Below are 24,735 nucleotides of genomic sequence, written 5' to 3'. Positions count from 1 at the left end.
CAAGTACCAGTCTGACATCTCCTACTGATCTGCCGTCGTAATTCCTTATTTTTACGTGACATAAGTTATTACAATAGCTGAAAGTAATGTTTCTACAAGTCATACTCCAGAAGATCTCATTAATTGATTAGGACACGTGAAGAGTTACTCAGCCATTATGGAAAGTGCTGAAGAAATTAGGCTGAGCAGATCTTCTTGGTCTTATTTATTTATTTAATTTTGGTACCAGGGATTGAACCCAGTAGTACGTAACCACTGAGTCACATCTCCAGCCCATTTTTTAATTTTATTTAGAGACAGGATCTCACGGAGTTGTTTAGGGCCTTGCTAAGTTGCTGAGGCTGGTTTTGAACTCATCATCCACCTGTCTCAGCCTCCTGAGCTGCTGGGATTACAGATGTGTGCTAGTACACCCAGCTTATTTATTGTTTATTATTATTATTTTTACTTTTTTGGTACTTGGGATTGAACCCAGGGTGCTCTACCACTGAGCTATGTCCCCAGACCTTTATTTTTTATTTTGAGCAGAGTCTTGCTAAGTTGCTGAGGCTGGCCTTGAACTTTTTGATCATCTTACCTCACCCTCGCAAGTAGCTGGGATTGTAGGCATATACCACTGCACCCGGATGGTCTTTTTTTTTTTTTTTAATATTTATCTTTTAGTTGTAGTTGGACACAATACCTTTATTTTATTTTTTGAGAGAGAGGAGGGGGGAGAGAGAGAGAGAGAGAGAGAGAGACAGACAAATTTTTTTTTAATATTTATTTTTTAGTTTTCGGCGGACACATCTTTGTATGTGGTGCTGAGGATCAAACCCGGGCTGCACGCATGCCAGCGAGCGCGCTACCGCTTGAGCCACATCCCCAGCCCAACAATACCTTTATTTTATTTATTTATATGTGGTGCTGAGGATCAAACCCAGGGCTTTGCACGTGCTGGGCGAACCCTCTATCACTGAGCCACAACCCCAGTCCCGGCCCAGCTGGTCTTAATTCTTAAAGGTGTGGAAAGCTCTTATTTGTAAACTCATTCCCCCCTCCCCTGCAAAGTATTTTGATTTTTTTTTTTTTTTCTTTCTTCCAGAGGCTAAAAGCTGCTGTTCACTACACGGTGGGTTGTCTTTGTGAGGAAGTCACCTCGGACAAAGAGATGCAGTTCAGCAAACAAACCATTGCAGCAATTTCAGAGTTAACTTTTCGACAGTGCGGTATGAAGCCAGGGTCTTCCTCTCTGTGTCTATCTATCCCGTAGGTTGGTCTGCCTGGGAGCAGTGTGCGGGTGGGACTGTGGTGTCTCTTACCCACACACGGAGGATGTCATCATCGTCACATTCTTCATGAAAAACTTTTCCTGGCTGTGAGATTTGGACATTTTATGGGAAGAACTGTTAGAGTTTTTTTCCTATTGCACCAACACTAAAGTATTAACGCCTTTTTTATTATCTTTTAAACTGCCCTGATGGCTAGAACATTAGACATTAAATTTTTTATTTCAATGCTTTATAACATTTTTATATCACGTGTTTTGACAGCTGAATTTGTGGTATTGGTACTTGCTTAACTTTAGAGGAAATTAGTGCCCTCACAAGCCCTAACCTGTTGCAGAATTTAATATTAAAGTATAGTTCCTATAGTTTCTAGAAACTAAAGGTGGAGTCATAATTAATGGAAGGCTTATAATAAAGGGTGGAGGCTGTGAGAAGGACAAGGAGGTCATCATGATTAAAAAAGCTAAGGGCTGTGGGGCTGGGATTGTGGCTCAGTAGAGCTGCTTGCCTAGCAGGCTCGGGGCCTTGGGTTCGATCCTCAGCACCACATAAAAATAAGTGAATGAAATAAAGGTATTGGGTCCAACTACAACATACATAAATAAATAAATAAAAGCTAAGGGCTGTTACCAAATGATGGGGCTGCCTGAAATGCCTCCACTCCTCTTTAAAAGGGTTCCCTGTGTTAATCACTGGCAGTACGGTGCAGCATCCACATCCCCCTTCTCCTGAAATGAGACTGTGCTCAGGGTGGTTAAAGTGTATCCCTTTTTTTCTCTTTCAGAAAATTTTGCCAAAGACCTGGAAATGTTTGCCAGGTGGGTCGAGAGCTTGCTGATGTAGTGCTGCTTGCTTATGTTCTGCTGATGCTCTCCATCTGGGATGTGTGTGTGTGTCAGGAGAGCTTTGGCTTGTTGTGTTTTAGAACTTTGTAGATGCTTCGTCTCTAATCATGATTCTGCAGGAATATAGCATCTGCTTTAATCATGCCGATTCAGACTTGGCATCTTTGGAAGTTCTCCAAGTGTTTTCTGGTAAAAAACCTAAGTTACTCATTTCCAGGTTGAAAAGGCCTGAGTGATATCTCCAGGACTCTGAATGTGCTGGTGTCTATTTTAAGAACCATGCTTTGAGGATGGTTTGATTGCTCTGTGTCTGAGTGTAGGCTGTCGGCCCTCTGAGGGGGCCCTTTGGGCTCCCCTGCAGTGATTGCTCGCAGGTGTATGGATAGTGATGGACAACAGAGGCTTTTGTTTTGCCACCAAATGAGTAAGACATGCTCTGTGGAAAGGGGCAATTTGCTTTCAGCTGGTAAAGCTTGAGCTTTTACAAGTGATTTATGTTCATCTCTTCAATTAGTACCTCAGGTAATTGAAAACAATCGCAATAAATTGCTTTTGTGCAACAGCTGGAATGACTAAGGCATGGAAGGCTGAAGCTTTCTTGCTATCGCTTCTGAGCTGGTGCCAGTGCCTCCCATGCCCACCCTGTTCGCCTTGCTCCTATTAGCTCTTTGTTTCTGGAATGAATATTTTGAATGAATTAAAGCACTAGGTTCTCAGAGGGCAGGTTCTAAATTTTTCCTACTCCTGTATATATTAGTCCCTAAAAACCGCTTAGTATTGTCAATTTGGCCAAGAGGGATATTAAGGGATACCCATAGTTTAAATGGCTTGTTCGTTGTTCACTTCGGCTGCCCCTGCGTGGCCTTCCACATTAAGTACATTTATCACCTTTGTTTCCCATTTTTGTGTTAGATATGGAAAAAGACAAGGAAAATTTTGGAATACTTTTGTAAAAATTCTAGAAAGAAAAATGCATTTAGGAGCTGAGGGTATAGCTCAGTGAAAGAGTGTGTGCTCAGCATGTGGGAGGCCCTGGGTTCCATTGCCATCAAAAATAAAAAAGATGGGCTGGGGATGTGGCTCAAGCGGTAGCGTTCTCGCCTGGCATGTGTGGGGCACTGGGTTTGATCCTCAGCACCACATAAAAATAAAATAAAGATGTTGTGTCACTGAAAACTAAAAACTAAATATTAAAAAAAATTTCTCTTAAAAAAATAAAATAAAAAAGGTGGTGGTGGAAGAAATTAGAAATATTTAGCATAGCAACATATTACGTTTTCAGACATTTTGTGTTTTTCGTAATTTCATGAAAGGTTAATCTGCTGCTGCATCCTATGGGGAAGTGGTATGTGTGAGACTTAAGACCGGAGCTCTAGAAGGCAGGAGCTCACAGCTTACATAAAAATCTTTTCAGTGGGTTGGGCTATAGCTCAGTTGACTGAGTGCTTGACTTGCATGTACAAGGCCCCTGGGTTCAATCCCCAGCACCAAAAACAAAAAATGTTTAATGAGAGGGCTTCTGAAAAGGCTCTCAACAGCTCTTCTCTGAATCCTACTATTAGAGGCTCTCCTCACTTCATTGTCACCTGTGTGTTCCCAAGCTCCCCCAGACTTTTCCTTAGAGCCAGAGCCATGCAGAACCCAGCAAGCTGGCCTGGGATGGGTATGCATCCCTTCTACCTGGGACAGTCCACAAGTGCAGATTTTCTTTGAAGACTCATTCTTTATCTGAATTTTACCTTTTTGTGATATTCCAGCTTGCTTTCATGTAAAAAATTATTCTTTTAAAGCTTATTGCTGAATAAGATTGATGTTCTGAAAATGTCACTTATTTTTCTTGGAGCTTTGTGTATTCTCTATCACAGTCTATAATCCCAGGGTTATAATGGCCCCTGTTTGAGAAATCTAACTATGTATTTCAGGCCAGCTGTATTTTAAACAGTCTTTGTAGACTGGTCTGGGAACCTAATCAGCATTTATAACATTTTGATGAAAAAATGCATTTACATTCTAAATAAATAATTTACCTGCAAGCTTGGCAAAACCGTTTCCCAGTTTACATTGTAAGTTTCCTTTATTTAGTTTGGAATTTTTAGTCTTCTCATATTGTTTTTTTTTTTTTTTTTTTAAGACAGAGTGAGAGGGTTGGGGATGTGGCTTAAGCGGTAGCGCGCTCGCCTGGCATGCGTGCAGCCCGGGTTCAATTCTCAGCACCACATACAGAGATGTTATGTCCGCCAATAACTGAAAAATAAATATTAAAAAATTCTCTCTCTCTCTCTCTCTCTCTCTCTCTCTTTCTAAAAAAAAAAATTCAGAGTGAGAGAGGGAGAGAGAGAGAGAAAATTTTAATATTTATTTTTTAGTTCTCGGCAGACACAACATCTTTGTTTGTATGTGGTGCTGAGGATGGAACCCGGGCCGCACGCATGTCAGGTGAGCACGCTACCGCTTGAGCCACATCCCCAGCCCTTCTCATATTGTTAATATGTTCACATTCAAAACTTTTAAGGTAGATATTCTATAGTAAATAAATTCTGGGAATCTTTTTGAAATAGTTTTTAGAACATGAACCTGTGTTGCTTAGAGTATTATATGAAAGATTGCTGGGCTGGGGGTTTAGGTCAGTGGTAGAGCACTTTCCTAGCATGCTTGAGGCCCTGGGTTTCACCCCCAATACTGCAAAAGGGAAAGAAAAGAAAGGAAAGAAAAATTGCTGTTATTTTCCCTGGAGCAATTTTCGGGAGTCAGAGGTTTGTTTTAGGAGAGTCTGATGTTTCGTGGTTGGTGTGGGATTTACCTGTTCCTCCATGTAGGAGAGAATTAACTTTAAAATCTGGTGCAAATACCAGACACCACACCAAGAGTTAGGATTGAGTTTGTTGTTTCCCCAGAACTTCCTTGTGAATAGATAAGGTCACTCTGTAGAATGGTGTGCATATTCCTTTCACTTATTTCTTTTTTTTTTTTTTTTAATATTTATTTATTTATATATCTTTAGTTTTTTTAGGTGGATATATTAGTTTGTTTTTATGTGGTGCTGAGGATCGAACCCAGTGCCTCATGCATGCTAGGCAAGCACTCTACCACTAAGCCACCACCCCACTCTACCACTAAGCCACCACCCCAGCCCCATCACTTATTTCTTTCATTGCACTTTAAGTAAACACAGATAAGAGGGGTCCAATGGTGTGACTAAGACTGGGCCCTACTGTGTACTTGGTACTCCAGTGAGGCTGTCTGTAGTCAGGCCTCATACTTTGTGGCTGCCTTTTTATATCTCCTTCTGTTTGTCCTGCTCCTTGCAGGTTGTTGATTAGCACTTATCTCCCCGCCTCCTATGTACTGGGGATTGAACCCAGGACATTCTACCACTGAGTTACATCCCCAGCTCTTTTAAAATTTTGTTTGGAGTCAAGGTCTGGTTGTGTCTAGGCTGGCCTCTTGCCTTGGCCTCCTAGGTACTTAGGATTGTATGTGTTCGCCACTGCATTCAGCTAGAAGTTCCCTCTTAAAACGGGTATTATCTCATGACAAGCAGATATTGTCATTCATGATGAAATGACATGTGATACAGTACATTTAGCGGGAGATAATTTCTGTGTGATTTTATCTTTAACTCAGCAGTTATTCAGTGAGGACTAATATGTGCTGACCACTTTGCTAGTTATTAAGGATACATTGATTCTTACTTATTCCTGATTACAAAGTTCTTATTTATTTTGGGCATAAGTTAATAATGGCAAGAAAGGATTAATCAGAGTAATAAATTATTGAATAGAGCTCATTATCTGAAATTATCTTTCATAGCAAGGATAAGAGGACTGGAATGAGACTTTGGGTCCAAGCTGTGAACAAGAAACAGACTTCAACTTAAAGGATGTTCTTTGTTCTGCTGAGGCTGCTGTGGAGGCGAGGCAGAAACAGTTCCCAGGTGCTGGGAGGCATCTGCATATGCTTTTTCTTGTCATTTATCCCTTGGAAAAGAGCTTTGGGATCTTGCTATAAGTAAAGCCACTCTTCATGGAAATTCTCTTGCTCTTCTATTTAATGTGTATTTAAGCAGAAGCTCTCTTTGTATTTTGAGGCTTATTTTCTCTAAAGTTGTACACTGACATTTTTCTTGCTCTTCCTGTGGTATTCACTGTGATCACGCAAGACACTTTGGAAGGATTTTTAACTCCTCCATCTCCTTCTGCATATCTGGCCCCTGTGGCCCCTGGGCAAGGTGAACAGTTGGGTTTCTGCCTTCTCTGGGTCTTCTTGGGTCTAATTGGTGTCTTGCTAGTAACCTTACTCATTTTAAATGTTACTGTTGCTCAATGACCACTATCTAACAAGATGATTACTTAGGGGTACTGGCTAGTTTGAAGTCTGACCGTGAGTTAGGATTGAAGTTAGGATTAAAGTTCATCAGAACCTTAAATAGCAAACATTTTGGTGACTTGTTTCTGCCCTTTCCATAGACATGCAAAAAGAAGCACAGTTAACACTGAGGACGTGAAGCTCTTAGCCAGGAGGAGTAATTCACTGGTGAGAGATGAATTTCTTTGCTCATTCCCCTTTCCCATCAGAATACATTATTCCCAATTAATCACTTGAAGCCATGAAGTTAATCCCTAGGGCACCTTGCATTAAAAACTAGAGATGGTTGAACTATGCAGACCTGCCTGAAATTTATGATCTTTCTTTCATGATGATGAATCTTATGAAGCAATTTGAAATTTTTTAATCAGCACTCTCTGAATTTCATAATTTGCCCTTTTTGTAATCTCTCAAAACTTTGGTTCCATGTTTCATTTACAGCATGATGTCAGAGACTGATCACAGGCTAATCTGTGGGGAGGGTTCTTTATAGTATCCATAGTTCTCCTCACAGGCAAGGTGTGGAAGAGTATCTATGAGGCTGAATGTGCAGGAAAAAGCATTTTCTCTCTCTTCTTTTTCTTTCATTTTTCTTTTGGTGGGGTAGCACAGTGTGGGGAGGAGTATTGGGAAATCAGGCCAGGAGTGGTTTACTACTGAGCTATCTTTATTTTTTATTTCAAGACAGGGTCTCACTAAGTTGCTTATGACCTTGTTGAGTTACCCAGGCTGGCCTTGAATTTGCAGTTTTCCTGCTTCAGCCTCCCAAGTAGCTGAGATCACAGGCATGTACCACCGCATCTGGTGACATTTTCTATCTTTTCAAGTCTAGAAATTATTTTGACTAAACTTTCATTTTTCAGGTAAAGACACAGAGATGCTATGATCATCCCAGGCTAGTGGCTGTGACTGATAGCAGACCCAGGACACCAGGAGGTGTCCTAAGTCCAGTGCTAGCAATTAATACACTGATGGCCCTCAATAATGTGGTCTCCACAAGGACAGGGTTTTTTTTGCTTTTGTTCTCAGCTCCATTAACACTACTTCTAGAATAGTGCCTGCCACAAAAGAGGTGCTCAATAAATAGTTGTTCATGAATTAATCTGTGTAGTATTTTACTTAAACTCCTGCCTCAGCCTTCTGAATAGCTAAAACTATAGGCACACACCACCACACTCCTCCTGGGTGGGTTTTTAATAATATATCTTATTAGTCCCACTTTATAGGCTTGGCAACTGAAGTTCAGTAACTCCCCAAAGTTAAATAGGAAGTTTTGTGATTGAAAGCTGAAGCTTAACCTTCTGGCCCTCAATCCAGTGCTGTTTTCTTCACCTTATCTTTTCTACTCTCCTCTCTTAATATCCTTTCTCCAAAGTTTAAGTCAAGATTAAGGATGTGGCATTGGGCAGACATTCTTCTCTTTGTAACTTCTGCACAGTTATAATTTATTTGGTCTCCTTTAGTTATCAATTTCTGTTGCAAAGGAATGATCATTCACCTCATCTAGGAATATTAATTGGGAAGTCATCTCCTTGTATGTTTGTTTACTTCATAATATTGTTTTTATTTTGAACTCTTTTAATTTTTTTTTCACCTGATACACCTTATTACAGAGGAGTATAGCTAAATTTGTGCATTAGACCAAGTCCTCCGAGAGCAGGAGGAACTTTTCTTATTTATCTTGTATCCCTAGTACTTGCAACATAGCAGTTGCCCAATAAACTTTAGTTGGATAAATTTAAGGGGTGTTGATTATATTCGAGCTTTGTTTTTTGTAGTGTTGAGGATGGAAACCCCTTTTGCCTTATGAATGCTAAGCAAACACTTTGTCACTGAGCTCCACCCCGGCCCTCCACTTTTACTTTATGTAGTAAATTTCTACAAACTTCATTTTTTTTTTTCAACTGGGGCCTTCCACATGCAAACTTCCCATTTTAAATTCTTTCGATTATTCAAGGAACTCTTACACTGAAATATACTGTTTGGAAGATACGTGGATAGCATTCAGTTGATTTTTATAGTTGATTCCTTTTTCTAGAAAAAAGTTTTGAAGCTGCCTTTAACTCTAAGAGGTGTAACCCAGGCTTTTCTACCCAAATTCTCTGGATGTGAGTGGTTGGGGACGGTGTGGCTGTTATTTTTGGTTTAATGATTTACAAGCAGATTAAGTACTTTTTTTTTTTTTTTTTTTTTTTTTTTGTAGCTAAAATACATCACAGAGAAAAATGATGAGATTGCTCAGTTTAACCTGGAACGGAAGGCAAAGAAGAAAAACAAGTCAGAGGATGTTAACAAAAGCTCAAGGGAAACAGTAGAAGCTGAAGCAGTGGACAGTGAGGACTGAGCTCCCACCACTGAGGCCGCTCTCTGCAGGTAGAGCCTCTGGGAGTGTCTGTTGCCTCAAAGAGAATTTTGAAGTGATAAGTAGAGATTTAAAAGAAAAAGAGGCTAGGCAGCTTTGTGTGCTGAATTCTCCAAGCCATTAACTGCAGAAGCTAATTTAAAAGACACCCAGAAAGTCCAGCAAATACTCCTGTGTATTCCTCAAGCACAACAAGAAGGCATGTGTATGAATGGTATATCCTGGGACTTACACACACTATGGCTAATAAAATTGTGTGAGCAAGTAAGCATGATAGACTTTTTCAAACAGAAATCATAGTTATTTTTCATTCTTTTACGTAATTTTCTTAGCCAAAAGGCAATCTCTGAAAGATGAATAAAGCTGTACTTATGTAGCTGTCTGATTATCAGTATTTTTAAATCCATGCCACTGTGATCACAGGTAAAAAGATGATGTTTTGGAATGCTTCTTTTTGCTTTTTAAAGATAATTTTCTCCAGAAACACAGTCCACATGACTTTTCTCTGGCTATTTTGTAATTCAACTGTGGTTTTACTGTGTAGAAATTTTGCTTAAGTGGAAGATCTGGAGCTACCACTGCAAAACATTTCAGGATGTTGTCCTCCGTTTTAGTTTTTGAGAGATGATGTTGCCAAGGGCACCAGTTCTACTGTCTTTTCATATTTTTGGGTTCTTAGAGGTCCAGGACAAGCCTTTCCCTTATGGGGCAATAGAGATTGCACATACAGGGCTGGGGATGTGGCTCAAGCAGCAGCGCCCTCGCCTGGCATGCGTGCGGCGTGGGTTCGATCCTCAGCACCACATACAAACAGAGATGTTGTGTCCTCCAAGAACTAAAAAATAAATATTAAAATTCTCTCTCTCTCTCTCTCTCACTCTCTCTTTAAAAAAAAAAAAGAGAGAGAGAGATTGCACACACAGAATGTTCTCAACACAATGTCTCAACACATTGTCTCTTTGGATCTTCACAACTTTATGACTGTCCCTTTTTATTGAAAAGCTGAGTCTTGGCACAGTTAACCAGCTGCCCAGGATCACCAGGTTGTTTATCAATAGAGATGGAATTTGCATTTAGGGCTGTTGACACTCTTGTGGGAAAGAGTAAAAGGGCATGCACTTTGGGTAGAATTTATACCATCCATGCCTCCAATAGCAGCAGAAGATACCCCCACAGTCTGACCCAAGGGAAATGCTGGCTATGGTCAGAGTCAAGCACTGACCTCACACTTAATGGTTTCAGGTTCTGCAAAGAACCAATCATTTGAGCCCATATGTTAATTGTAACATCTGGATGTCACATCAATGACAGAAAAGTGAATCATAAGGCCTTCCATTGTTCACATACATTCAGCCAAAGATCTGCATGAAAAGTTGTATTTGCAGATAAACTGTCTTTAAATATCTCCTCAAAAAAAGTGTAGGGTATGGGTACTATGTACTTCCCAAAGATTGATAGAACTAGGTCTGCATCTTGGTTCAGCAACCCTAATAGCTGTGTTACTTTCTGAAACTTTGTGTTTTTATCAGTGAAATAGGGTTAAAAATACCTTATAACAAGGTTGTGTGTGATAATAAAAGGAAATAGGTAGGACTCTTATAACAGTGTATTTGTAAATTTCTGTAGCTGCAGAGTCTCATTCTGCATGTGACTGAAAATGGTGAGCCTGTGTGTGCAGTCATGTCTGGTCTGATTAGAGGCATGTAGAGGACACCTACTGTGTGGCAGGAGTATTTTGACATATTTTCAAGCCAGATTAGAAAACTGACTTGACATTCGTGTGGTCTTTTGGTTTATGTGGCACATTTATTCATGTTCTAGTTCTACTTTAGACAAATGGTCTTACAACACATTTTTCAGGGATGCCACATTGGGGCAGGCCAGACTTGGTAGGAAGTAGTGACTTGGCTCCCCATGTTCTCTGAAGCTGCCTATTCCCTGCACATTCCAGTTATGGTTTAGTTTATTCTAGAAGGTCCAAGGTGATGTTGATCATCCTCTAGGATTCTATCTTGGTGACAGAGGGTGAAAAAGGACTCGTAGGGGCTACTTCCTCATGGGCTTGCTCCTGGAAACTCATCTGAACTTTCATTAGACCAACCATGTGAAGAGGCTGATGTCTGAAAAAAATGTGGCCTGGAAACACAAGGCAGTTTACATTTAAGGTAGTTGTTGTCCTGCTTAGACCAATTCCTCACAAAGCTTGAAATAAACAATCCTGAGCAAATTTTTTGTTAGTGACATTTTAACAGGAGCCAGGAAGGGTTGGAAATATCTCCTTGTGCAGAGAAAGCTCTGCACCAGGTTGTAGATGGCTGATATCTTTTTTTTTTTTTTTTTTTGATAGTAGGGATTTGAACCCAGGGGTGATTAACCACTGAACTACATCACCAGTCCTTTTTATTTTTTATTTTGAGACAAAGTCTCCCCGAGTTGCTCAGGGCCTCACTAAGTAGCTGGGGCTGGCCTTGAATTTGTGATCTTTCTGCCTCAGCCTCCCAAGTCACTGGGATTACAGGTGTGTGCCACCATGCCCACTTTTTAAAAAAAAAAATAATTTTAGTTGTAGATGGACACAATACCTTTATTTTATTTATTTATTTTTATGTGGTGCTGAGAATTGAACCCAGTGCCTCCAAGCACTCTACCACTGAGCCATAACCCCAGCCCCTATGCCCAGCTTGTTGACTGATATCTTTTTTATTTTTATTTTTTGATTCTAATTTGTTATATGATGGCTGGTATCTTAAAACTTAGATATCTAAGAAAAGTTTATCAAGCCAAGCGTGGTGGCGCATGCCTGTAATCCCAGCAGCTTGGGAGGCTGAGGCAGGAGTATTGCAAGCTCAAAGCCAGCCTCAGCAAAAGTGAGGTGCCAAGTGACTCAATGAGACCCTGTCTCTAAATAAAATATAATAGGGCTGGGGATGTGGCTCAGTGACTGAGTGCCCCTGAGTTCAATCCCAGGAACCCCAAAAATGAAAGGCTCATTGGGTCATGCTGATGCCCTTTGCTGAATTAGGAGATCTCTGGAGAACCTCAGAGGAAGGTTAGTCCATCTCCCCACTAATGCAGGAACCAGTCTATAGCATTCCTGCTGCACCTGCTTGAACACCTCTAAGGACAGAGCTCTTTCCATTAGTAGACTTGAAGTTTATAAGTTTCTTCTGTATGTAAAGAGAAGACTTGATCTTCAAACTTCAATCTGTGTCCTAGTTCTATCCATTAGGATAAGCAGACCTGTTTTTTGTAGTAGTTCAGAACTGAGCTCCTTTTCATCAAAGTTCCCATTGTTCATCTTTTCAGAAACATGTCCTTGTATAAAACATTAGACTAAGAGGTCCAGGAGGGTGGGCCTTGAGGTGGTGAACAGTGGTCACTCAGTGCTTTGTGTGGTGCCTAGTACATGATAGGTACCCCGTGAATACTCGCTGCCATGGTCTAATGAACAGAAGCCTTTGTGTAGGTTATGTGGCTCTAATCAGGGGTTTCCAATAGTGCTGTGGTTGGATCTTGACTATCCCACCTTTAGAGCTTTTCTGGTCTTTGACCTCAGGGTGACATTGTTTGAGAGTTGGTTGAGCCTTTGGAGCCTAGTAGGAGGTCCTTAGGTCATTGAGGGGTGTGGCCTCAAGGCAGATTATGAGACCCTGGCTCCTTCCTCTTTGCTCACTGACTCATAATGTAAACAATTTTACTCTGCCAAGTCCTCCTGCTATGCCACAGGCCCTTAACAATGGGAACAGTCATTTATGGACTGGTACTTCCAAAACTGTGAGATAAAATATGTATATGTCACTGGACATATACAACCTTCTGTAAAACCTTTTCTGTTTATAAGCTAATTATCTCAAGTATTTTGTTTTATTGACAGAAAGGTGTTGAATGCAAACATTTTGTAGTGAAGGGCTCACCTTGGTATGGGAGGGAAGTATGTGATTATGTGTGTTTTAGTGAGAATTCCTCACATTGAGTACCTGCTTTGTGTTCTGCTTGTGGTAGTTGCTTATATGGTCTCATTTGATCCTCATAACTTTGAGGAAGTGGTTAGTTGACATTGTTTTAGCTCCACTTTGTATATGAGGAAACTGAGGTTACAGATAGGTTAATTCAGTGGTAATTCAGGATTGTAGTCTTGAACCCTATGAAGTCCTAAGATATGGACTTTTTTGTGTGTGTGGTGAGGAGGTACCAGGGATTGAACTTCCCCAGCCCTATTTTGTATTTTATTTAGACACAGGGTCTTGTTGAGTTGTTTAGGGCCATGCTAGGTTGCTGAGGCTGGCTTTGAACTTGAGATTCACCTGCCTCAGCGTCGTGAGCTGCTGGGATTACCTGTTTGCCACCTTACCTGCCTTTTGCCACCTCTTGAAAACAGCCAGTGATAAGCTATCAGAGCACACTTCTCATCCCCCCAGAAATTTTCTTATCTTTCATATGCCCCCAGGTTGTTATAGCTCTGTCAGGGAGGAGGTGGCATGGGTGCTTGTGTTCTGTGTTCTGTGTACAGGGCAGGGGATGTAGCTCAGTGGTGAAAACACCTTTAGGTCAATCCCCAGTGCCCACTGCTGTTCTCCAAAGTGAGTTCTTTGTACAGGCTAAGTGCCCAGAATGTTTAATGTGTTCATTGAATAAAATCTACAAAGTATACTAATCATATAAGAATACACTAATCATATTCATGGCTCAGCTGCCATGAATTTCCCTCTGCAAGAATACCTCAAAATTTTTTTTTAGTTGTAGATGAACACAATACCTTTATTTTTGTTTATTTATTTTTATGTGTTGCTGAGGATCGAACCCAGTGCCTCAAACATGCGAGGCAAGCGATTTACTGCTGAGCCTCAACTCCAGCCCCCCAATGTTTTTTTTTTTTTTAATTTTGAAACAGGGTCTCACTAAGTTGCCCAGGCTGGCCTCGAACTCACAATCCTCCCATGTAGCCTCACAAGTGACTGGGATTATAGCCATGTACCACTGCGCCCAGCTGGGTAAATTAAAAATTTGTTGGGATTATTTTAGGTAAAAAAAATATATATATATTTTGGTATAGAAATAAAGAACTAAACGTACAGTGTAAAACTGCAGGTCATCAGGGCATGCTAGTTCTACCTAGAATGTTACCATAATTGCGCAAGGGCTGGAGGTGGGGCTCAGTAGGAGCTTGCTTATTACCACATGTGAGGCCCTGGGTTTGAGTCCCAGGACTCCAAAAAGAATTAAAAAAAAAAAAAATCAAACTATGACAAATTCAAGATTGAGATTTTCCTTGTTTAAAAGGGTGTTGGGCTGGGGTTGTGGCTCAGCGATAGAGTGTTCGAGGCCCTGGGTTCGATCCTCAGCACCACATAAAAATAAATAAATAAAAGGGTGTGAATTAGGACTTCGGAAAAACTGAAAATGCCCATGTTGACTTCTGGAAAGAGCTTTCAGTTCTTGTTTCTTTGCTTCAGTTGAGAGCCTGCCATGGATGCTGCCCTATCAGGAAGGTCTGGGGTGGGGTTTCAGATCTCTTAGCTGTCTCAGTTGGGTGAAGGGATCCATGCATTTGTCTGTGTGAGTCTGAAACTACAACCCTGAAGAGAAGCCAGGAGGTGGCAGAGAAGGACTTTGCTTCCAGGCATTGGTGTTGTCCTTGGGAGCAGGGTGGTCCTGGGAGCTGGCCAAGTACATGTTGGCATACATAGTTTCTCAAACATGTCTGTGACCTACAGAAAGGTGCCTTACATATGACACATCCACGCAATGTGAAATGATATTTGACTTTATGTGAAGCACTCTCACTTCTGTTTCCTTAAAAAAAAAAAATCCCAGCAATTTGGGAGGCAATTCCTAAGGTAGAAGGATCATAAGTTCAAGGTTCACAAGGCCAGCCTCAGCAACTTAGAGCGGCCCTAAGCAATGTAGTGGCATACTGTGTCAGAATAAAAAATAGAAAGGACTGGGAATGTGGCTCCATAGTTAAGCACCCTGGGTTCAATCCCTGGTACCAAAAAAAAAACAAAAGTGCTGGCTGCTCCGGTTGCATCACCTGGGCATCTGCTGGATCGCTGAGGGCTCCTGGCTTTTCCCTGCACCTGCCTCACTCTCTGCACTTAGGTCTCACTTGATAGTTTGAGAAGGCCTGGCATGGGTCCAGTGGGTCTGGCCTGCTAGGTGGAGGGCAATGCTGGGGCGTGGTCCTCGTCCACAATTGGGTGAAGCCAGTGGTGCTGTCACTGTGTCACTCTGAGCCCTCATTGCTTCTGATTTCTTTTTTTTTTTTTTTGGCAGGGATGCTGGGGATTGAATTCAGGGGCACTTGACCACTGAGCCACATCCCCAGCCCTATTTTGTGTTTTATTTAGAGACAGGGACTCACTGTGTTGCTTTGTGCCTCATTTTAGCTGAGGCTGGCTTTGAACTCGCCATCCTCCCGTCTCAGCCTCCTGCGCCATTGGGATTTACAGGCATGCACCACTGCACCTAGCTTGCTTCTGATTTCTATTGCTTATAGCAGACTCGGTCTTACTTTACTTCTTGTGGATGCTGGGGAAGGAACCCAAGGCCTTATGCATGCTAAGCACGTGTTCTACCACTGAGTTATACCCCCAGTCCCTCAGTCATACTTCTATATAGGCAAAATTTTACATTTTAAACTCTTTATTCAAGGCTAATTGTATATTATGTTAAATCACTTGGTTTTGTTCTCATGGCTTCCTGCTTGTTGTAGGCATAATTGTGAGGAAGTAGAACTTCCTCAGAAACAAGCACACATGATTCCAGAATAAGAGCAAATTCACCCTAAACACAGGAAAAAACCTGAGGCTTTAATTAAGGGGCTAAATTCATCCCCAAAATGCTTTTGTGGGTACTGATTGCTCAAGCTCATGCGTCACTTATGCGTGTGTGTGAGGAAAGAGGGCCACAGGTTTTCAATTGACATGTATAGACGCCAAAACAGCTGGTACTGGAGCTTAAAATACCCCAGTCTCCAAAGAAGAGACCCACATCCACAAAACATTGACTTCAGGGCTGCCAAGAAGGATGGGCGGCAGCAGAGCTGGAGGGAAGTGGCCGTGGGCCTGTGCAATGCTGCTACTGCTGCTCTGGGGGGCCACAGCCACTGCTCTTCCCCTCGAGAGTGGCCCCAGCCGCCAGGACAGCACGGTGAGTACAGTCTCTGTTTGGCCACATGCTAGCCTGCTGCCAGTGTATCTCTTTGCCTAGCACTTTGGCTGCCCTGTGGGTTCCCAGCATCTGCATGGCCCAGTGTGTGTGCGCAGGGCAGGGCAGAATGCTGAACTCCAGTGTCCTCAGCTGCCCTATCCCATTCAGACTATTGATTCTCATGACTTCACTTGTTCCAGCCCGGGAAGTTTGTCAGAGACCTCGGCATTTCAGGGGGAGCCTCTCTCCTATGCTGGCTCTGCCTCTGCTAGTCTGATATGCTGCGAGTGCTCCAGGCCATCTCTTTGCACTCATGGAGTGGCTCCTGCCCTATTCTAGAGACTATTTCTAGAGCCTTCATTTACTTATGTAGCCATATTCTCAGATTAATTGACATCATTACATTTTCCACCATGAGAATTTGTAACTTCATTGGTAATTTATTTCTCTTTTTCCCTTTTTGAAAAAGTTCCAAGAAGAGTTCATAAAGTTGACCATTAAAAATGGATTTTTCTCCACAATTATCAGATGAGTTTCAGACAGGTCATTTATCATCAGATTACTCTTAGAAGCTTTCAATGGAATTTGAAAGGTCAGGCTGTGGGTGAAGCTTAGTGGTAGAGCACTTGCCTCTTAAGTGAAAGGCACTGTTTCAATCCCTAGTACTGCCCCTCAAAATAATAAATAAATAAGAGACCACAATTTAGCATCTCAATCTGATCTGTATCAGAGAAAGATGCCCCAAGGTGGGACAAACTAAATTAGCCTGATTCACCTCAGGCTTCCTAGTTGCCAGTCATTTGTCTGGGAGGTGTTAGGGAGGTTGTGGTGACAGATTTCCCCACCCCTCTAATTAAGCACCTCAGCAAAGATTATGGGGCAGAACTAGCAGGTTTTTTTCCTTGTCTGACAATTATTGACTTTCCTCTAATTAGAGCAATTTTTTAAAGGTATTCTCTTAACTTTCTCATCCTTTATTTTATTTCTTTGTAGTGCTAGAACCCAGGGCTCTGTGCCTGCTAGGAGATGACTTTCTCACCCTTTGAATACAAATGTGATTTTTGTTAAGGAGCATCTTTTCTTTCTTTTTTTTTTAAAGTGAGAATTCACATACCCTTTAATGCCACTGAACCTGATGGTTGATTTTTCTTTTGTCATCTGCTTCTCTTTGAAAGCATATGCAAGAAGTGGCAGAAATAAAGAAAAATGGCCTCCTGACTTTCCTTGCTTGGTGGCATGAGTGGACTTCTCAGGCCAGTCCTGGAGCCCTTACTGGAGGGCATGCCAGTGAGGTTTCCAAACGGCAGGAAGGCCCACCCCTTCAGCAGCCCCGTCGCCAAGATAAAACGCCCTGCAAGAACTTCTTCTGGAAGACCTTCTCCTCCTGCAAATGAACCACCCAGGACTACTTACTTATGTAAAGTGTAATGATGGACCCAAATAAAGTGTATTAAGCAGCAGGGTTCTTTCTTTGTGAGGCAGTTTCTTCTTCCCGCTTTATTCAAAAAGATTTTTCAGCTTCTTGGGAAGCTTAGACAGAAAAATAGCAAGTGGGAGGTAAGCCTGTGCGTCTTGGCATGACCTTGTCTCAAAATTTAGAAAAAGAAAATTTCAATGATACCCAATACTGAAAGTATTTAAAGCAGTAATTGGGAACCCAATTGAATACTGTATGGGTAAGTGTTGCTGGGGATTCAACTTTGGCATTCTACCAACTGAGCTACATCCCCAGCCTTTTTAAAAATTTTATTTTGATAATGGAACTCATTAAGTTGCTGTGACTAGCCTCACTCTTATGATCCTCCTTTCTCAGCCTCCCTAGTTGCTGGGATTATAGGTGTGCCAGATGGTAGATTTTTCTTTCTTGTCATCTGCTTCTTTTTAAAAGCATATACAGGAAGGGGCAGAAATAAAGAAAAATGGCCTCCTGACTTTCCTTGCAGTCTGGCCCAAGTGAACATTTTTAAAAATGTTTTCCACATTTTTAAAAATGTTTTCCACATTTTTTATGGTTGCATTATAATTGTACATAATGATGGGATTAATTGTTATATATTTGAAGGTTTACAATGTAACAATATAATTTGGCTAATCTCACTCTCCAGCACTTGCCCCCATTTCCCACCCCCTGGGTGAATACTTTTTTTTTTTTTTTTTTTTTTTGAGATCCAATGCAGGGGCTCTTAACCACTGAGCCACATCCCAGCCTTTTCTTATAGATTTGATTTAGAGACAACTAAATCAAATCTTATAGATTTGATTTAGACAACTCTGGATGCTCCTGCCGCAGCCTCAGGAGACTCTGGGATCACAGGTATGTGCCACCATGCCTGGCTGGGTGATAAAGATCTTGGTGGTTCTTGCCAGATTCAGTTGCCCACACCTGTAATCTTCAGCGACTTGGTAGGCTGATGCAGGAGAATTGAAAGTTCAAGGCCATCCTGGGCAATTTGGTGAGACCCTGTCTCAAAATTTAAAAAATAAAATCAATGTCTGGGGGATGCAACTCAGTGGCACAGCACTTGCCTAGCACATTCAAGGACCTGGGTTTCATTCCTAGTAATACACACACACTTTCTGGTGGTTCTTGCTGAACTAGGTTCCCACCTTCTTCCCACTTTTCTTCCCACCTTCATTCTGGTGCTTGACAGTCTTCCTTTGAATTTAAAAGTTAAAGGCTGCACATTTAAGAGTTTAGAATAGCATCTTATTTCAGTTTATTTTGATATGAATTGTCTAATTTAAAACAATGTTTCTGGGACTGGGGATGTAGCTCAATGGTAAAGTGCTTATTTAGCATGAAAAAAGCCCTGGGTTCCATCCCAGCACTGCAAACTTTACAAGCAAATTTTTAACATGTGTTCAAAGAGCAAAATGATTATTCCTCATGTTTTAGCTAAAATTAATTTTTAAACAAATGTTATGCTATTAAATAGACATCATGCTGACATGCTTATAAAAGTTAAATTCAAATTTGCTGTTATGTACCAGTTTTAATTAGTGACTTAATATTAATTTGTTACAATTCTTTCCATGGATTATAGCTTCAGTTTTGCTTTGTGAGGAAAGATGTCTACTTATAAAAATATTATTTCAAACCAGATGCACCAAGCTGCGCTGCTGCCCAGTCTATTGCCTGGTGCCTCAACTTATTTTTTCCTTTCTTTCTTTTTTTTAATTGGGGATTGAACCCAGGAGTTACATCCTCAGTCCTTTTTATTTTTCATTTTGAGACAGAATCTTGCTAAATTGCTGAGGCTGGCCTGGGATGACAGGCGTGGCCACCACACCTAGTTCTGGTGCCTGAATTTATAAGACTAGGACCTCCACCATCTTGTGTATAGGCTTTGTTCAGTGACTAATACATATTTTTTGAATATTTGTCAGACTGGTTTACCCATTCCTCAGTGGTTTTCAGGGAATGATGATTAAATGAGGTAGAATTCTGTTTTCTGTGATGTAACATCCTCATTGAGCAGGATCTCCTAATAAATAAGTCTCTGGGTTGCAAAGCCCTTTCACATGTTAATTCTCCTTAATAGCACTTAAATCCTCACTTGATGACACATGTTGTTTATAACTCTTGAGACATAGACTCTAAGGAAACATCCAATTTGAAGGTTCAGAAGCCAAACTGTATGACAGATTATTCAAGAATGGCACAGCAGCAGGTGGGGGAGGCATGCAATGGGGTCTTGTGGGGGCTGGGAGATTGGGCTCAAATCCCCAGATGCTAAACTTTAAAGCTTAGAGATCCACACCCTGAGTTTATAAAGTTTCTGCAGCCTAACACTGGGAAAACCAGCCAAGCTTGGCTGGAGGACACTGGAATATTATCCTGTTCTCTAGACACCAGGGAGCAGACTCTCCAAGTATGGCTGCTGACCATTCCATTCTGTTTTCCACAGAGCTGAGCTCATATTCATAATTACTAGTTGAATAAAGTCTAATGTGATGGAAGAGACTTAATAGCATCCACATTTCCAAACACAGCAGCTTCAAGAGAGCCGTAATTGGGTCAGTGCACTGGTGGAGGACGCTTGTCTCAAAGGCCAGTTAACCTCCAAAACTTTGTCTCAAGATTTTTCTAAACCAAAACAGACTTTTTGTTTTTTCAGTTTTAAATGGGGTCCTCTCTGCTGCACAATCCTTAAGACTGGGTTTTTTTAAAAAATATATTTTCTAGCTCTTTTTCATTTATTTACTTAGGTACCAGGGATTAAACTTGGGCATTGGCTCACTGAACCACATCTCCAGCTCTGTTTTGTATTTTATATAGAGATAGGGTCTCACTGAGTTGCTTAGCACCTCGCTTTTGCTGAGGCTGGCTTTGAACTCACAATCCTCCTGTCTCAGCCTCCTGAGCAGCTGAGATTATTGACATGCACCACCATGCCCAGCTCTTTATATTTTTATTTTTATTGCTTTTTGGTACCGGGGATTGAACCCAGGGGCATTTTACCTCTGAGCTACATCCTCAGCCCTTCTAATTTTTATTTTGAGAAAGTATTATTAAGTTGCTCAGAGCCTTGTTAAATTGCTTAAGGCTGCCCTCAAACTTCTGCCCTCCTGCCTCAGCCTCCTAAATTGATGGGATTATAGGAGGGAGCCACTGTGCCTTGTATTTGTACCTTTTAACTAAGTATCTGAGAATAATGAGATTTCACTAGTGATACCACCAAGAAATCCAACAAGTACAGGGAACTTCATAAAATGTTTGCTGGCATGGACTGAATGTTAAAACTAGATTTAAAAGCTCATGATTAATAAATTAAGGCTAAATGGTGATTTCCTTCCATCAGGTTTTTGGCAGGCTTCTCTTAAAGCTACCTTTCTGTAGTTCAGTGCAAGTCCTGGGTCATCAGGCACTAAACAGCTTCAAATTCACCACTTGTTATTTCTGGTATTTGGCACCAGAATAGATCCTTAGCTTTTGAGAAAGAACTGAGTTGATGAGCATCTTGCAGAACTCCTTCATAGCATTCAACTTTCAGGGCTGACAGCAAAGTATTTCAGGCCAACCTCAGCGATTTTTCGAGATCTTCAATAATAGCAAGACCCTGTCTCAAAATTAAAGTGGAAAAAAAAAAGAAAGACTGGGGATGTAGCTCAGTCTACAAAAAAATAAAAAATAAAATAAAGCAAGCGAGAGACAAACTAAAGGAAAATGAATTGAACAGCTAATTAGGAAATTAAGCAGATAAACAATCTGGTGAGTAAAGGCACATTAATAATTCTTGTAATTAACAGTTTTTTTTTTAAATAGACTACTATTATTTTATTCCTTTCTCTCTGGAAAATGAAAAATCCATTAGTTTTTTTCCTCTTGCTTTTACCCAGAAATTAAAGGTTGCTAAGTGGTAATTAGCACAGCTCTTGTCAAAGCCAATTGCCTAATGGGGACCGACATTTGACTCAGGTTCAAAGAATGGAATACGGCTAATGGAGAGTTCATTAGTCCCAGCTGCTTTCTTTGACGTTCTTTTCTCCTACCAGAACAGGCAGACCCCACTTATTCTCTCCTATTTTTAGACATACGGCTGTGCTGTTATGTTCTAGAAGGCCTGAAGGCACAGCGGCATAGGGAAGGTGAATGGTACCAGGGGCTATCTATGTTTGCAACTGTTCTTAACACCTGGGCTGGTTTGCAGACTGAGGTCTTTGCCCTATAGATCCATTGACAGAAATAGACATTTTTCTTCTAGAAGGACAAATATGGGGTGTCCATGTAACTGGTGAATAGAAGAACCTTTCTACATTTTCATAAGTTCACTATCATGCAAACTGTTCAGAATTGACTGAGCTTATGTACTGCTCTAGTACCACCAGCATGAAGGCTGTGGGTGTTGGCAAGTTGTAGACATATCAGGTTTTTCCCAGTTGGAGCTGACTCCAACTTGCCACATAGGTATACGAAACCCAGTGACCTGGAGGTAGACTAGACAAGTGTGTGCAGACCTAAAACAGATATAAAGAAGTGGAAAGAGAGGGCCGGACTGTGGCTCCGTGGCAAAGCGCTTGCCTTGCACATGTAAGGCACTGGGTTCAATCCTCAGCACTACATAAAAATAAAGGAAAAAAAAAAAAAAAAAGAAATGGAAAGAGTACTAGCATTAGAAACTGGAACACCTGCCTTTGAATCCACACCCTCTGAGGCAAGTCACCGAACCTCACTGAGCCCCTTTGCTCATGTACAGAATGACATAAGTTACATAGTACTTATTCACCCAGTTTTTTTAAAAATATTTTTTTACTATATGTGGACTCAATATCTTTATTTATTTTTATGTGGTGCTGAGGACTGAACCCAGTTCATTCACATGTGCAAAATAAGAGACGTTCACATGTGCTAGGCAGGCACTCTACCACTGAACCACAACCCCAGTCTCTTATTCATCCAGTTTTGTGAGGCTCCAATGTGCTAAAAGCTAAGACACAATAGACTGAAAACTTCTAGAAAAATCCTCAGTGGGCATAATTATCCCTCCAGGGGCATCTAGAAGCATGTGGATGCTTTTAGTTGTCTCACTGATGAAGTTACTTCTGGCACTGAGTAGATGTCGGGTGGATATTAGTTTTCCTGCAATACAAAGGACAAAGTAGTCCCACATCCTGCATGGATTCTGGATATCATGTTTGATATTCATATTGATGAAAACCTCTTCAAAATTAGTCTGAAACCTGGGCTGAGATTGTGGCTCAGTGGTGGAGTGCTGGCCTGGCACGTGTGAAGCCCTGGGTTCGAGCCTCGGCACCACATATAAATAAGTAAAGGTATTGTGTCCAACTACAACTAAAAAATAAATATTTAAAAAATTAGTCTTGGGGTTGGGATCGTGGCTCAGTGGTAGTGTGTTTGCCTAGCATGTGTGAGGCACTGGGTTTGATTCTCAGCACCACATACAAATAAATAAAATAAAGGTCCATCAACAACTAAAAAATATTAAAAAAAATTAGCCTGAAACCTAATTCTGTTTTATATATTAATAGTTTTTTTTTTCTGTGTTAATATAAGTTGGATTTTCTAGGAATGTAATAGCTACCTTGTAACTCAAGGAAAGAATTGTTATTTTGTTAATAACTCTTTTTTTAAATATTTTTTAGTTGTAGATGGACAAATACCTTTGTTTATTTATTTATTTATTTATTTATTTATTTATTTATTTATTTATTTATTGTGTGATATGAGGATCAAACCCAATGCCTCACACATGCTAGGCAAGCACTCTACCACTGAGCTACAACCCCAGCTCTATAACTTTCTTTTGAGAAAACTCATTACCAGGTGCTGCTTATAGTATTTGATTCACCATCACATATTCTGCCTTTCTCAAATTCATGGTAATTCAGCTAAGCATGTTGGCCCATGCCTGTAATTCCAGTGATACAGGAGGCTGTCTCAGGAGATTCACAGGTTCAAGGACAGTCTGGGTGACTTACCAAGAATGTCTCAAAATAAGACAAAATAGACAGATATGGTGGCATATGCCTGTAATTCCAGTGACTTGGGAGGCTGACATAAGAGGATCACGAGTTCAAAGCCAGCCTCAGCAAGCGAGGCATTTGCAACTCAGGGAGACCCTGTCCCTAAATATAAAAAAGGGCTGGGGATGTGGCTCAGTAATTAAGTACCCCTGAGTTCAATTCCTAATACCAATAAATAAATAAATAAATACAACAAAATAAAAAGGGCTGAGATTGTAGATCAGTAGGAAAGCACCCTGGGTTCAATCCCCAGTAACAGAAAACAAAACAAAACAAAATCACAGTAATTCGATGTGGAAGTAAAGGCATCTAAGGACCTGGAGTGCTTTTGGTCACATTCAGAAGTGAAACACATGAAATTTTATTAAGTTATTTTCTTCTTGCATCTTATGAAATATTATTCTTGTGTTAAGATTAATGCTTTGGGGGCTGGGGATGTGGCTCAAGCGGTAGCGTGCTCGCCTGGCATGCGTGTGGCCCGGGTTCGATCCTCAGCACCACATACAAACAAAGATGTTGTGTCTGCTGAAAACTAAAAAATAAATATTAAAAACAAAACAAAAAAACCAAGATTAATGCTTTAGCCTGGCGCAGTAGTGCACACCTGTAATCCCAGTGGCTTGGGAGGCTGAGGCAGGAGGATCCTGAGTTCAAAGCCAGCCTCAGCAAAAGTGAGGTGCCAAGCAACTCAGTGAGACCCTGTCTCTAAATAAAATATAAAATAGGATTGGGGATGTGGCTCAGTGGTCAAGTACTCCTGAGTTCAATCCCTAGTACCCCACTTAATGCTATTGGTTTTCAGCTATGGCTTTTATTTAAAAAAATTCAAGAAGATATTACAAAATAATTTATAAAAAGGGAAATATTGGGTTTGAGTGAGAACCGCTGAGGTACAGCATGAGGTAGAAGATGCCAAAGAGAGCCAGGCATGGTGGGGCAAGCCTGTGACCTCAGCACCTCGGAAGACTCAGGCAAGATCACAAGTTCGAGTCAACCTTAGTGAGATCTTATCTCAAAGTTTAAAAAAGGGATGGGGATATGGCTCTGTAGGTAAAGCACCCCTGGGTTCAATCCCTAGCATAAAAAATAAATTAAAAAGGGCTAAAGAGGTCTAAGTGCTCCCCTCAACATCCTAGGAGAAGGATATATTATTTTTTTAGTCACTGATGGACCTTTATTTTATTCATTCATTGATATATTGATATATGAGGTGCTGAGAATCGAAGCTAGTGCCTTACACATGCTAGGCAAATGGTCTGCC

General features: G+C 40.9%; 2 protein-coding genes across 5 annotated transcripts in view; both read left to right on the top strand.

Moving 5' to 3' along the window:
* Nucleotides 1-24,735, top strand: part of Cenps (centromere protein S) — a 33,278-nt gene that overhangs the window by 4,387 nt on the left and 4,156 nt on the right. Inside the window, exons 2-6 of one of the 3 annotated variants that reach the window (XM_046424847.2) lie at nt 1,085-1,208; nt 2,053-2,086; nt 6,580-6,646; nt 8,682-8,851; nt 17,165-17,300. In XM_046424847.2, the coding sequence (XP_046280803.1) occupies nt 1,085-1,208; nt 2,053-2,086; nt 6,580-6,646; nt 8,682-8,822 (366 nt within the window). In that variant the 3' untranslated portion in view covers nt 8,823-8,851; nt 17,165-17,300. Of the gene's footprint in view, nt 1-1,084; nt 1,209-2,052; nt 2,087-6,579; nt 6,647-8,681; nt 9,217-17,164; nt 17,301-24,735 lie in introns of those variants that run through there. The other 2 variants (XM_058572672.1, XM_046424846.2) reach the window with 2 other exon arrangements.
* Nucleotides 1,105-17,449, top strand: Cort (cortistatin). Of its 2 annotated transcripts, none has more exons than XM_046424848.2 (4): nt 1,105-1,208; nt 2,053-2,086; nt 15,853-15,989; nt 17,165-17,449. In XM_046424848.2, exons 3-4 carry the CDS (start codon nt 15,867-15,869, stop codon nt 17,381-17,383), a joined length of 342 nt encoding a protein of 113 aa, XP_046280804.1. In that variant the 5' UTR covers nt 1,105-1,208; nt 2,053-2,086; nt 15,853-15,866; the 3' UTR covers nt 17,384-17,449. The 2 variants fall into 2 exon arrangements, with proteins under 2 accessions (XP_046280804.1, XP_058428656.1); XM_058572673.1 differs by lacking the exon at nt 1,105-1,208 and adding an exon at nt 1,224-1,421.

Source organism: Marmota monax, unplaced genomic scaffold (assembly GCF_021218885.2).
Source record: "Marmota monax isolate L192 unplaced genomic scaffold, Marmota_monax_Labrador192_F-V1.1 WCK01_AAM20220418_F8-fsc00080, whole genome shotgun sequence".
NCBI lineage: Eukaryota > Metazoa > Chordata > Mammalia > Rodentia > Sciuridae > Marmota > Marmota monax.
The sequence above is the reverse complement of the archived record's forward strand: the minus strand, read 5'-3'. Positions and strand labels throughout refer to the sequence as shown.